General features: G+C 38.8%; 1 protein-coding gene across 1 annotated transcript; it reads right to left on the bottom strand.

Moving 5' to 3' along the window:
• Positions 1-326: 326 nt before the first annotated feature.
• On the bottom strand, positions 327-1,280 carry OR6K6 (olfactory receptor family 6 subfamily K member 6). The gene has a single exon (XM_065942561.1). The coding sequence runs from the start codon at positions 1,278-1,280 to the stop codon at positions 327-329; it is 954 nt and encodes a 317-aa protein (XP_065798633.1).
• Between the last annotated feature and the right edge of the window lie 13,048 nt (positions 1,281-14,328).

Here is a 14,328-nt window from a genome sequence, read left to right on the forward strand (position 1 = left end):
TTATGCTTCTTCAGTTCTGCTCTCTGGCCTCACCAGCACTTGGGACCACAGAAAACAAGGGCAGGAGTCTTGCTAACAGAGTGTGAGGGAGAAGCCTGCCTGCACCATAAAGCAGGAAAACCCATGCAGACTGCTTTCAGCTACCACAAGTAAATCAATGTAAGTAAACTCTGCAATTGCTACCAATGACTTGGATGCAGCAGTTTTTCATCCTTGTTTATAATAATAGAACAAGTAGCTGTGATAATAGAAAAAGAGCATAATCATGAACAAGACAAGGAACAGTGCAAAGCTGAACTTCCGAGATTTTTCAGAGCTAGAGAGATCTAGATCGATCTCTCAATCCCACCAGCCCTCTTCTGATAGCCGAAGAGCCTCCCAATTGCATCTTTCATATCTTTATTTCTCAGGCTATAGACAATGGGGTTGAGGAATGGAGCGAGGATAACAAAAGTGACAGCGATTGCTGTGTCCCAAAACACTGAGTAGGTGGCTGAGAATCGCAAGTACATGACAGCCACACTGCCAAAAAAGAGCAAGAACACAGCAAGGTGGGCGGCACAGGTAGAAAAAGCTTTGTGGCGGCCTTCAGCCGAGGGCATTTGCAGAATCACCACAATGATCCGGAGGTAGGATAGGGCGATGACCAGGAAGGAGGCCAGGATCTCCACGGCATGGATGGCATCCACAATGACCACCAGAGCTGTATCTGTGCAGGCCAAGCTCAGCACGGGGGTGAAGTCACAGAAGATCTGCTGCATCTCATTGGAGCCGCAGAAGGGCAGGGTGCCAATCCATGCGATCTCGGGTAGCACCAGGAGGAAGCCACAGAGGAAGGATCCAGCTGTCAGACGGATACAGAGTTTGGGAGTCATAATGGTTGGGTAACGGAGCGGGTTGCAGATAGCTACGTACCTGTCGATGGCCATTGCTGTCAGGACACAGCCTTCTGTGATGCCAAGTGAGTGGAAGAAGTACATCTGCAGAAGGCAACCAGCAAGAGAGATGGTCTTCTGCTCACTGACTAGGCAGGAGAGCATCTTGGGGATGGTGGTCGTGGTGTACCAGATCTCCAGGAAAGAGAGGACACGGATGAAGAAATACATGGGGGTGTGCAAAGTCACATCCAGCTGGGTGACAATGAATATCATTAGGTTTCCAGTTATGATAAATCCATAGATGAGAAGCAAGAGAATAAAGACTATGAGGCCACCTTCATGTAGATGCAGGAACATAGAGAAAAGGAACTCTGTCACCCTTGTCTGATTCCCACTGGTCATCCCCTGTGTCACATGGGAAGGGAAGAAAGGAGACCAAAAACTTCTGAAATTGGGATGGTGATTACTTATTGAAAATTGCTTTGCTCTTTTCTGTAATCAGTTACTTAACCTGTTGCTGGGGCCCTAGACAGGCCAGTTAGAAATCTCTCCAGTTGCATCTCTATGCAGGAACATCTGAAATGCTTGCTTTTGAACCTCTACATGAATCTTTTTGTAAATATCTTCAAATGATATGAAGAAAACACAAAGCGGCACACAATTTTAATTCTCTGGAATTATTTTCTGGAGGTGCAGTCAATTTTTTAACTTCTGTTTTTGTCCCAGTTTTAAAACATGTACCTTTTTTTTTTTTTTTTTGACTATTCTCAATTCCTGTTATTTAGAAAAGCAATTAAAAAATATAAAACACCATCAAGAACACTTCACTCAATAAGTTTTCAGTTGCTCACTCATATTTTCTAGCTATGCTATCTAATCTTAGACTGGCCACCTTTATCTCTCTGCCTCTTTTCTGTTGGTTTCATAGTAGCAAGCCTATTTCCATTTAGAGCATAGGTACCCAGACACCAGAAAGTATCCCTCCTCTCCTCTGCTTTCTCTGTAACTCCCTCTCCTTCTCTTCTCTCAGTGGTTGATATTGATAGGTGCTCAGACCAAGAGTCTCTTCAGAATCACAGTATACCTGAAAAGTGGCCATTGAATTTTGGACAAACATGTAATTTCACCCTTGCACATCCCATTTCTCCTAAGGACCACATTAAGAACCAAAGGGAGGAAGAGATCATCTTGAAATTAAAAAAAAAAAAAAAAAGTTTCTCTAATATCTTTGTCAATCTTGGGAAGAAAATGTCCCCCAAATAAGCTGCAATAGAACTCAGGCCAACATCTAGTTGCTGGGAAGAAAGGGCAATAAAATTTTTTGAAAAGCTAATTAAACTTAAGTATATTAGAAAACCCTAAACTCTTCCAGAAAATTACTAGAGCTAATCAATGAAAATAGTAAAGTTGCAGGATATAAAATTAACACACAGAAATCCCTTGCATTCCTATATACTAACAATGAAAAAACAGAAAGAGAAATTAAGGAGACAATACAATTCATCATTGCAACAAAAAGAATAAAATACTTAGGAGTATATCTACCTAAAGAAACAAAAGACGTATACATAGAAAACTATAAAACACTGATGAAAGAAATCAAAGAGGACACAAACAGATGGAGAAACATACCGCGTTCATGGATTGGAAGAATCAATATTGTCAAAATGGCTATTCTACCCAAAGCAATCTATAGATTCAGTGCAATCCCTATCAAGCTACCAACGGTATTTTTCACAGAACTAGAACAAATAATTTCACAAATTGTATGGAAATACAAAAAACCTCGAATAGCCAAAGTAATCTTGAGAAAGAAGAATGGAACTGGAGGAATCAACCTGCCTGACTTCAGACTCTACTACAAAGCCACAGTCATCAAGACAGTATGGTACTGGCACAAAGACAGAAATATAGATCAATGGAACAGAATAGAAAGCCCAGAGATAAATCCACGAACCTATGGACACCTTATCTTTGACAAAGGAGGCAAGGATATACAATGGAAAAAAGACAATCTCTTTAACAAGTGGTGCTGGGAAAACTGGTCAACCACTTGTAAAAGAATGAAACTAGAACACTTTCTAACACTATACACACACAAAAAACTGAAGTATGTGAAAGTGAAGTCGTTCAGTCGTGTCCAACTCTTTGTGACCCCATGGACTGTAGCCTACCAGGTTCCTCCATCCATGCAATTTTCCAGGCAAGAATACTGGAGTGGGTTGCCATTTCCTTCCCCAGGAGATGTTCCCAACCCAGGGATTGAATCCGGGTCTGCCGCATTTTAGGCAGACGCTTTACCATCTGAGCCACCAGGGCAGTATGCTTATCTCTTAACTATTTTAACATTTTTTCACTGATCTTATCTCCATGAAGTCATTCTACACATGAATGTCACTACATGTGGTCTTACTGTCCCTTGTTTTTTTCAAAAACATTAAAGGACAAACCCAAAGATCATAGCCTGATATTTATTGTCTTTTCTCATCATTTTTTTTTATTTTTCTTATCTTTTATGGATTTCAGTTTATTTATTAATTTTAAAAATTATTGACATGTAATTGATTCATGATGTTGGATAGTCTCAGGTATACAGCAATGTGAATCAGTAATACACATATATAGATCCATTCTTTTTCAGATTCTTTTCCCACCTATGTCCCTGAGTAGTACTAGGTAGAGGTCCCTGTGTTATACATCAGGTCTTTATTCAGTTCAGTTCAGTTCAGTTCAGTCGCTCAGTTGTGTCCGACTCTTTGTGACTCCATGAACCTCAGTAGGCCAGGCCTCCCTGTCCATCACCAACTCCTGGAGTTTACCCAAACTCATGTCCATTGAGGCAGTGATGCCATCCAACCATCTCATCCTCTATTGTCCCCTTCTCTGCCTGCCCTCAACCTTTCCCAACATTAAGATCCTTTAAAATGAGTCTATTCTTTGCATCAGGGGGCCTAAATATTGGAATTTCAGCTTCAACATCAGTCCTTCCAATGAATACCCAGGACTGATCTCCTTTAGGATGGACTGGTTGGATCTCCTTGCAGTCCAAGGGACTCTCAAGAGTCTTCTCCAACATCACAGTTCAAAAGCATCAATACTTCTGTGCTCAGCTTCCTTTATAGTCCAACTCTCACATCCAAACATGACTCCTGGAAAAACCACAGCCTTGACTAGATAGAACTTAGTTGACAAAGTAATGTCTCTGCTCTTTAATATGTTGTCTAGGTTGGTCATAACTTTCTTCCAAGGAGTAAGTCTCTTTTAATTTCATAACTGCAGTCACCATCTGCAGTGATTTTGGAGCCCCCCAAAATACAGTCAGCCACTGTTTCCTCTGTTTCCTGATCTATTTACTATGAAGTGATGGGACCAGATGCAATGATCTTAGTTTTCTGAATTTTGAGCTCTAAGTCAACTTTTACACTTTCCTCTTTCATCAAGAGGCTCGTTAGTTCTTCTTCACTTTCTGCCATAAGGGTGGTGTCATATGCATATCTGAGGTTATTGATATTTCTCTCGGCAATCTTGATTCCAGCTTGTGCTTCATCCAGCCCAGCATTTCTCATGGTGTACTCTGCATATAAGTTAAATAAGCAGGGTGACAATATACAGACTTGACATACTCCTTTACCTATTTGGAACAAGTCTGTTGTTCCATGTCCAGTTCTAACTGTTGCTTCCTGACCTGCATACAGGTTTCTCAAGAGGCAGGTCAGGTGGTCTAGTATTCCCATCTCTTTCAGAGTTTTCCACAGTTTGCTGTGATCCACACAGTCAAAGGCTTTGGCATAGTCAATAAGGCAGAAATAAATGTTTTTCTGGAACTCTCTTGCTTTTTCGATGATCCAGCAGATGTTACCAATTTGATTCCTGGTTCCTCTGCCTTTTCTAAAACCAGCTTGAATATGTGGAAGTTCATGGTTCACGTGTTGCTGAAGCCTTACTTGGAGAATTTTGAGCATTATTTTACTAGCGTGTGAGATGAGTGCAATTGTGCGGTAGTTTGCACATTCTTTGGCATTGCCTTTTTTTGGACTTGGAATGAAAACTCACCTTTCCAGTCCTGTAGCCACTGCTGAGTTTTCCAAATTTGCTGACATATTGAGTGCAGCACTTTCACAGCATCATCTCTTTTAGGATTTGAAATCGCTCAACTGGAATTCTATCACCTCCACTAGCTTTGATCGTAGTGATATTTCATAAGGCCCACTTGACTTCACATTCCAGCATGTCTGGCTCTAGGTGAGTGATCACACCATCATGATTATCTGGCTCGTGAAGATCTTTTTTGTATAGTTTTCTGTGTGTTCTTGCCACCTCTTCTTAATATCTTCTGCTTCTATTAGGTCCATACCATTTCTGTCCTTTATTGAACCCGTCTTGCATGAAATATTCCCTTGGTATCTCTAATTTTCTTGAAGAGATCTCAAGTTTTCCCCATTCTATTGTTTTCCTCTATTGCTTTGCACTGATCACTGAGGAAGGCTTTCTTATCTCTCCTTGCTATTCTTTGGAACTCTGCATTCAAATGGGTATATCTTTCCTTTTCTCCTTTTCTTTTTGCTTTTCTTCTTTTTACAGCTATTTGTAAGGCTTCCTCAGACAGCTATTTTGCTTTTCTGAGTGTCTTTTCTTGGGGATAGTCTTGAGCCCTGTCTCTGTACAGTGTCACGAACCTCTGTCCATAGTTCATCAGGCACTCTGTCTATCAGATCTAGTCCCTTAAATCCATTTCTCACTTCCACTGTATAGTCATAAGGGATTTGATTTAGGTCATATCTGAATGGTCTAGTGGTTTCCCCACTTTCTTAAATTTAAGTCTGAATTTGGCAATAAGGAGTTCATGATCTGAGCCACAGTCAGCTCCTGGTCTTTTTTTTCTGCTGACTATATAGAGCTGCTCCATCTTTGGTTGCAAAGAGTATGAGCAATCTGATTTTGATGTTGACCATCTGGTGATGTCCATGTGTACAGTCTCTTGTGTTGTCAGAAGAGAGTGTTTGCTATGACCATTGCATTCTCTTGGCAAAACTCTATCAGCCTTTGCCCTGCTTCATTTTGTACTCCAAGGCCAAATTTGCCTGTTACTCCAGGTATTTCTTGACTTCCTACTTTTTCATTCCAGTCCCCTATAATGAAAAGGACATCTTTTTTGGGTGTTAGTTCTAAAAGGTCGTGTAGGTCTTCATAGAACCATTCAACTTCAGCTTCTTCAGCATTTCTGGTCAGGACATAGACTTGGATTACCATGATATTGAATGGTTTTTGCCTTAGAAATGAACAGAGGTCATTCTGTCATTTTTGAGATTGCATCAAGTACTGCATTTCAGACTCTTTTATTGACTATGATGGCTACTCCATTTCTTCTAAGGGATTCCTGCCCACAGTAGTAGATATAATGGTCATCTGAGTTAAATTCACCCATTCCAGTCCATCTTAGTTTTCTGATTCCTAGAATGTTGATGCTCACTCTTGCCATCTACTGTTTGACCACTTCCAATTTGCCTTGATTCATGGACCTAACATTCCAGGTTCCTATGCAATATTCCTCTTTACAGCATCGGACCTTGCTTCTATCACTAGTTACATCCACAACTGGATGTTGTTTTTTCTTTGGCTCCATCCCTTCATTCTTTCTGGAGTTATTTCTCCACTGATCTCCACTAGCATATTGGGCACCTACTGACCTGGGGAGTTCATCTTTCAGTGTCCTATCTTTTTGCCTTTTTATACTGTTCATGGGGTTCTCAAGGCAAGAATACTGAAGTGGTTTGCCATTCCCTTCTTCAGTGGGCCACATTCTGTCAGGCCTCTCCACCACAACCCGTCAGTCTTGGGTGGCCCCACAGGGCATGGCTTATTTTCAGTGAGTTAGACAAGTTGTGGTCTGTGTGATTAGATTGGCCAGTTGCCTGTGATTGTGGTTTCCGTCTATCTGCCCTCTGATGCCCTGTCTCAGTGCCATCCATCTCACTCAGGTTTCTCTTACCTTGGACGTGGGGTATCTCTTCACGACTGCTCAAGCAAAGCTTAGCCGCTGCTCCTTACCTTGGATGTGGGGTAGCTCCTCTCGGCCACTGCCCTGACCTGTCTATTTTATATATTTTTGAATAACACAATAGTACTGTGTCTATGTCAATTCCCATCTCTCAATTTATCCCTCCTGGCCCCCTTTCCCCTGGTAACCATAAATTTGTCTTCTATATCTGTGGCTCTTTTTCTGCTTTGTAAATGAGCTCATTTGTACCATTTTTTGGATTCCATATATAAGCAGTATCATGTATTTGTCTTTCACTGTATACTAGTCAAACTTTTAAGCCAAATAATTTTCTATGTGCTCATCAGCTCTGCCATATAGGGCCAATTTCCTGCATTTTATTTTTATATCATTCTTTTCTTCCATTTCTTGATCTCTTCTTATTAGAATCCATTTGCCAATATCCAGTAAATGCTCCCATTATCATAAAAGTCTTACTGATTCTCACCACCAGAAGTAAACACCCTCTCTTAAGAATACTTTATATTTTCTTCTTTCATGATATTTAATACATCTTTTTTTTTTGCATTTTCCCTTGGGGGCTCAGATGGTAAAGAATCTGACTGCAATACAGGAGACCCAAATCAGACAGTAAAGAATATGCCAGCGATGCAGGAGACCTGTGTTTGATTCCTGATTCAAGAAGATCCCCTGGAGGAGGAAATGGCAATCCACTCCAATATTCTTGTCTGGGAAATCCCATGGACAGAGGAGCCTCGTAGGCTACAGTCCATAAGGTTGCAAAGAGTCAGACATGGCTGAAGCAATTGAGCAAGCACGTATGCATGCTAGGGAGATTATTATTTTTATTGTTTTATAGGTAGAGAAATTGAGAACCAGAGGGGAAAAGTAATTTCCCAAATTCACATAGCTAGGATCCAAAGCAATAACTGGAATTTTGGTCTTTAGGTCTTTAGTCACTATTATTATTTGTACCATGCTGGGAAATTTAGATCAGGATTCATCATTCATTCTGTTTTCTTCTCTGAGTACCACTACGTGTTTACAACTGTGCCAGGTATGAGATGAGAGAGCTAATGTGGTTTTTCCCCCCTCAGGTCAAAGAGAGGTTAAAATAAATGCATTGAAGGCTAGGAAAATTAGTTTTAGAAGATGCCTCTTGCCTTATGTCTCAAGCCTTGAGAAAGAAAGATAGAAGAGCCAGGTTTTGGAAGGGAGCAGGCACCAGTGAAGCAGAAGGGCAGAGGGCGTGCACTGAGAAAGATGTGAGAGATCTGAGTTTTCTCTGTTGAAAGCAGCCACATTTCTGTCTCTTGTGTGTTATCTTTTCTCAGCCTAAAGTCCCAGAGAGTGGCCACACTGAGTAGTCATTATAGAGAACACAGAAGGATAAAGCAAGAGACCATGGAGCTATGAAAAATGGAATTTCAGAGCTAAGTGGCTTATAAAAGGCAACTAGAGTGAGTATTTCTTACTTTGAGTGAAGTTTTTCTCACTAGCAAGTTTACATTGTTATCTATCATCTGTACATCAATTCAATTGCATTCATATATTTATTGATCCTCTGCTATGTGCCAATCACTGCTGAAGGTTTGTGCATAAATGTGTGCTAAGCCATGTCTTAGTCTTTGCAACCCAATGGACTGTATCCTGCCAGGCTCCTCTGTCCATGGGATTTACCGGGCACAAATACCAGAGTGGGTTGCCATGCCCTCCTCCAGGGGATCTTACCAATCTGAGATAGAACCTGTGACTCTTACATCTCTAGCATTGGTAGACAGGTTCTTTACCACCAGTGCCACCTGGGAAGCTCGCTGAAGGCTCAAGGCTAGATAAAGTTGAATGAAACATTAATTTTTGCTCCTGAGACACATAAAGAACATTTAAGTAAATCCTGGAATGACAGATAATCAGCAGTACCTAAGGAGTTCAGCCTACAGATTTTCATTGTAGAGTAAGAAGAGACTTGAATTAGATTGCAGTCCTGGAAATAAAGAAGTAAAATTTTCTATAAGTCCCCAGGAACCCACAATTCTTTGGACCTTAAAATTTTAGTGTTGGAAAGACCTTAGATATCATCAGTATCTTCATCTGTTAGGTGAGCAATATTCTTCCTAATATCCTTTCTAATTTCTTTACTTATTCTAATTTCTTCACTTATATAATACAGTTCTAAACATATGAAGTTTTACTCCATATTCTGAGAAAATTTTACCCTGAAAGAAAATTTAACCTGAAAGACCAAGTTAATTTGAGTACCAAATGCAGGTTAGCATGCTCAACTAGTTTACCACGTACCTTGCCTGAGACCACAAGAATGTTCCTCAGAATCTCTGCAACAACCTGCCCCTTCTGCTAATTTGTCAGTGAGACTATAGATGTTTCTGCACTTTCTTTCTGGAGTATCTAGAATGGAAAGATTATCTTTCCTGGGAGTTTCTCTTTAGATAATACAGGATCTTTTAAAAGTGGTGCATCTTATTCTCCACTCTAAGGGACCTATTAGAGGAAGCATGTCACATGGTAACTAGACATTCCTGAGGGGGTCAGGTCTCAAAACTTTCCTTTGGCTAAATAATCTTATCTCTCATAGGGGAGTATAGATCTAGGCACTGGGGCCCAGAATGACAATGGGTGTCAGAATAGACTTCTCTCAAGATCACACCTCTCTGAAACAGACTACCAAAAAACATTACTTTCTTCTCAGCCTTTCACTCATTTTTCACTATGTTTTCCACTTCTACTGAAATGATGATAATGATGATGAAAATAATATATTTTTGAAGTGTTAAATATATATTCATTTAATTCTTTATTTAAATTTATTGTTTAATTGGATGGTAATTACAAGGTGTTGGTTTCTTTCATAAAACTATGTGAATGAGTCATAATTTTATATATTTGACTGTGGCTCTTATCATGAACTCCTTATTGCAAAATTCAGACTTAAATTGAAGAAAGTAGGGAAAACCACTAGACCATTCATGTATGACCTAAATCAAAACCCTTATGATTATACAGTGTAAGTGACAAATAGAGTCAAGGTATTAAAATTGATAGAGTGCTTGAAGAACTATGGACAGAGGTTCCTAGCATTGTACAGGAGGCAGTGACCAAAACTGTCCCCAAGAAGAAGAAATGCAAAAAGGCAAAATGGTTGTTTGAAGAGACCTTACAAATAGCTAAGAAGAGAAGTGAAAGGCAAAGAAGAAAAGGAAATATATATCCATTTGAATGCAGAGTTCCAAGAATAGCAAGGAGAGATAAGAAAGCCTTCCTAACTGATCAATACAAAGCAATAGAGGAAAACAGTAGGATGGAAAGATCAGAGAACACTTCAAAAAGTCAGCGATACCAAGGGAACATTTCATGCACAATGGGTACAATAAAGAACAGAACAGTATGGATCTAATAAAAGCAGACGATATTCAGAAGAGGTGGCAAGAATACACAGAAGAACTGTACAAAAAAGATCTCAATGATCCAGATAACCACAGTGGTGTGATCACTAACCTAGAGCCACACATACATGTGTATATATATATATGTATATATATATAAACAAATATCATCTCCATTCTGAGCCTCCCTCCCCCTCATTTAATTCTTTAGAAAAAGAATTTGTAAACTTAAAATGATTAACAAAGCAAATTTTATATTACACACTTTTTACCGCAATTAAATATAAAAAACTGCTTGTATGAAGTAGCCAAGACAAGAGTTATTCCCATTTTGCAGATGGAACAATTCAGAGCAGTTAAAGGCTTGTTCCAGTTCACATAGCCAAGAAATGCAAGGTTGAAATTGAACCTTGAGCCTCAAAACTCAAAATTAGCTAAAGATTAACCTTTCCTTTGATTACAACTTTAATTATTCCCAAATATATAGTCTCTAAAATGATCTTTTACTTAACTTGCAGTATCATTTAATAGGGCTTAGTTTAACTAAGAAGAAAGGCAGGGAAAATAAAGACATTCCTGAGATTTTGCTTTACATTTTTCTATTTTCCACTCTATTCCCTGCCTTGAACTGTAAGTCCCAGTAACCAAACTGTTTGTAGCCATACTCTCACAATGCTATTTTGATCTATCATGCTTTGGATTTTTTTCCTATTCTTCCCTCTTCCTGAAATTTCAACCCTGCCTTTCTTCTTTCCACCCAAAATATAGGCACACACTTCACCTCTGTAATTCTTATTAATTTTTCAAGCTTCAGTACAATACCCTCTCTTCAGGAAGCATTTCTTGTTTCCCAGGTTGTTCTGGGAGATCTTATTTTGTGTTCCTAAAGCGTCTGGTACATACATATGTTGTTGACATTATCTAGTTATATGTCCAAATTCTAAGAAATTTAATGGTGATCTATAATTATCTATTCATATTTGAACTTCTAGTACACAGCCGAGGGACTTACATGGAATTCAAGTAGCATATGCTTAATGAAGAGGATAAACAAAGGTCTAGCAGTGAAAATACAAGAACTATGTTTGTAGAATATTAAATATACTTGATTTGAAACAGAGGGCTTGTAGAGTGAATCAGTGGAGAAACAGCATTGGAGGATTTAGTTAGGTGAATTTGGAGATCTAGAATGTCAAGTGTTGGGATTTTTAAAATATATTTTGCAAGCACCATGAAGTTATTAGGTAATTTTACAGTGGACATTATTCCACAAAATTGCACTTTAATGTGTAGAATGCAGAGAAATTATAGAAGTGAGAATTGTCATTAATTCATTTAACTAGCATTTATTCACCACCGTTCAGGCATCAGACTCTTTTCTGCAATGGTCTGGAATAAAGGCCTAAATAAGACAGTAATAATGAAGCTAAAGGATAAAAGGGGTAAGAATAAATATAAATAATTAATAATGTCTGACAGCTGACTCTGTGTAGGGCATGTTGGAAAGAAGAACTTTAAAGAGATAGATTTTAAGTTTGAGTTAGTTTGTCAGGGACTATTATTGATAAACACAGTAACAGCTAAAGCAAAAGCTAATAGAGGGGGACAATTATAAGATGAGTTATAGATATGTTATTTTGAATATGTGGACAAGCTTATAAGTAGAAATTTCTTATTGCCATTAAAGATGAAGAATGGACTTCAGGAGAGATGAAAAGTCTATAGACTTAGATATAAGTGTTAAGTAAAGACTATAATTGAACTATGAGGATGCACTAGATAGTTGAAAAACAGTGTCAGAAATGGCAAGAGAGACTGGAAGATTATAATTGATCGGTGGAGGAATATAATACATAACAGTTATTTACTGGGTTAAGTATGAACTAAAAATGCACCAAGGAAATTATATATTTCTTCTCATTTCATCGATTCAGTATTCCTATAAGTTGCTCATTATTATCAGCCACTTTAAAAGTGAGGAAACTAAAGTTTAAATGACTTATGTATCATCCCAATAGTCATGCAACTAAGAAGGTGTCAAAGTCAGAATTAGAACCGAAGTCTACCTTACTGTCTTGTTCCAAAGCATCCAGGGAACTAAGAGAACAAAGACACAGCTGTATCATGAAAATCAAGGGAAAAAAGTATAAGAACAAATAAATGATCAATGGGTGAGATTTGGAAATGATCTAGTTTTATTATTATTATTCCCTATTCTCAATGTCTTAAAGTATTGGAAGTGTTAATCACTCAATCATGTCAAACTCTCTGTGACTCCGTGGACTGTAGCCTGCCAGGCTTCTCTGCTCATGGGATTTTCCAGGCAAAAATACTAGAATGGGGAGCCATTTCCTTCTCCAGGGGAGTCCTCCAGACCCAAGGATCAAACTCAGGTCTCCCACACTGAAAGCAGATTCTGAGCCACCAGGAAGCCCACCCATGTCTTAAAACCACCTTGGATATATTTGCTGAGTGAAATTTGTCAGGGAAAATAAAAACAAACAAACAAAAAAAAGGGCAATAAAATTTTGTGGTTAGAGGATCATTGGCAAATAAAGAGTTCATATAATTTTAGCCATATGACTTCTGCATAGTCTGTGGAAGATGAAAGAATAAAATTAACACAAATGAGTCAACCAATAGGGATGATGTTTGAGACTTTTGATAATGAAAAGATGGGAGAACTAGAGCAGGTAATGTAATCAAGGATAACTTTCTTTAAGTTATAGTAGATATATAGTTTCTTAGATACTATGATAGAGTAGCAAAGTGTGCATGCTTGGAAGAGAGGGAGAAGAGTCAGTAGTGAAAAAGAAACTAAAGACATTGAAGATCAAAGAGATAACAACTAGAGCAAGTGGTAGGAAACTGGGTCAAATAGTTTAATAGTAAGCTTTATCCTGCAGTAAAGGAGTATTAAATCCTGACTCCAGCTTTCGGGGCCATCTGCCTCTGGAACCGTTGAAGTCGGTGAAATCTCCTGCATGTGAACCCCTCCTTCCCACCACCACTGCTAGCGGTCCTTTAACAACCTAGATCCTTCTGAAGAAGTTCTGCTGAGCTGTGCTACACAGCTGCTGACATAATTTTCTAGAATATACTTCAGAGCTGTGCTATGCTATCACCGAACTGCTCTGAATCTGTTTCAATGAAGAGTGAAGAAAATCCTTCTGCCTTTGAACCACCTTTTGTCAGCTTAATTCCTCTTGTTCTTTAACCTTCCCCTGTCTCAGCAGACACTTTATACAAACAATCATTTCACACTTTGTTCAGAAAATAAACAACGTATCTCTTTCCTTCTGATTTCTAGCCTGACTCAAAGACCTAACTTCCCATAGGTAAGACAACTCCCTGAAAGGGAGCCTGGCAGCAAGTGTTTTCCTAATTAACCACATGGGACATGGAGTTGATTTCCTCTAGGCACTGAGGGAGAACCCTACAGAAGCAAGCCATTCCCTACTCTACTAACTAGTCCCTGAGAACCTAGATTTGTGATTGTGGCTAGAACCTTCTGATTTGCTGGTCTGCAGAACAGTGAAAATGAAGACATTTGGGAAATAGGATGGAGCCCTCTGAGTTTCTCAAAGAGGTAGGTATGGGATGAAGAGTGGGCTCTGTACTTTGGTGTATGGGTGAGTACCCTACATAGGGGAAGAGGCACAGAGAACCAGATTATTTTTATGTTGGTTTTAAATTAAGATTTGTAGAAGATTTGTTGACATTTTGTGGGCAAGTAAGGTAGGGGAAAAGATAGTAAGTAGTTCAGGAATGAGGGATTTTGGATAATGTGTGTTATAGGACTAGACTTTTTCATAAGATAACCTATTAAATTTTGTCTGGGACATTAGCCCTTGAGAGATCATTTTTGTCTGGGACACTAGAATTATGACGCTTTACCTCTGCTGACTTATTTGTTTATTTATTTAAATTTTTAATAATTGAGATATAATTGACATATAACACTATATAAATTTAAAGTGTATGTGTTTATTTGATGCATTTATACATTGCAATCTGATTAACATCATAGTGTTATTTATCACGCTTGTCA

This window comes from Muntiacus reevesi, chromosome 1, assembly GCF_963930625.1.
Source record: "Muntiacus reevesi chromosome 1, mMunRee1.1, whole genome shotgun sequence".
NCBI lineage: Eukaryota > Metazoa > Chordata > Mammalia > Artiodactyla > Cervidae > Muntiacus > Muntiacus reevesi.

What these genes read in the sequence shown, in the direction of transcription:
- OR6K6 (XM_065942561.1), bottom strand. Translation starts at nt 1,280, where the DNA reads ATGACCAGTGGGAATCAGACAAGGGTGACAGAGTTCCTTTTCTCTATG.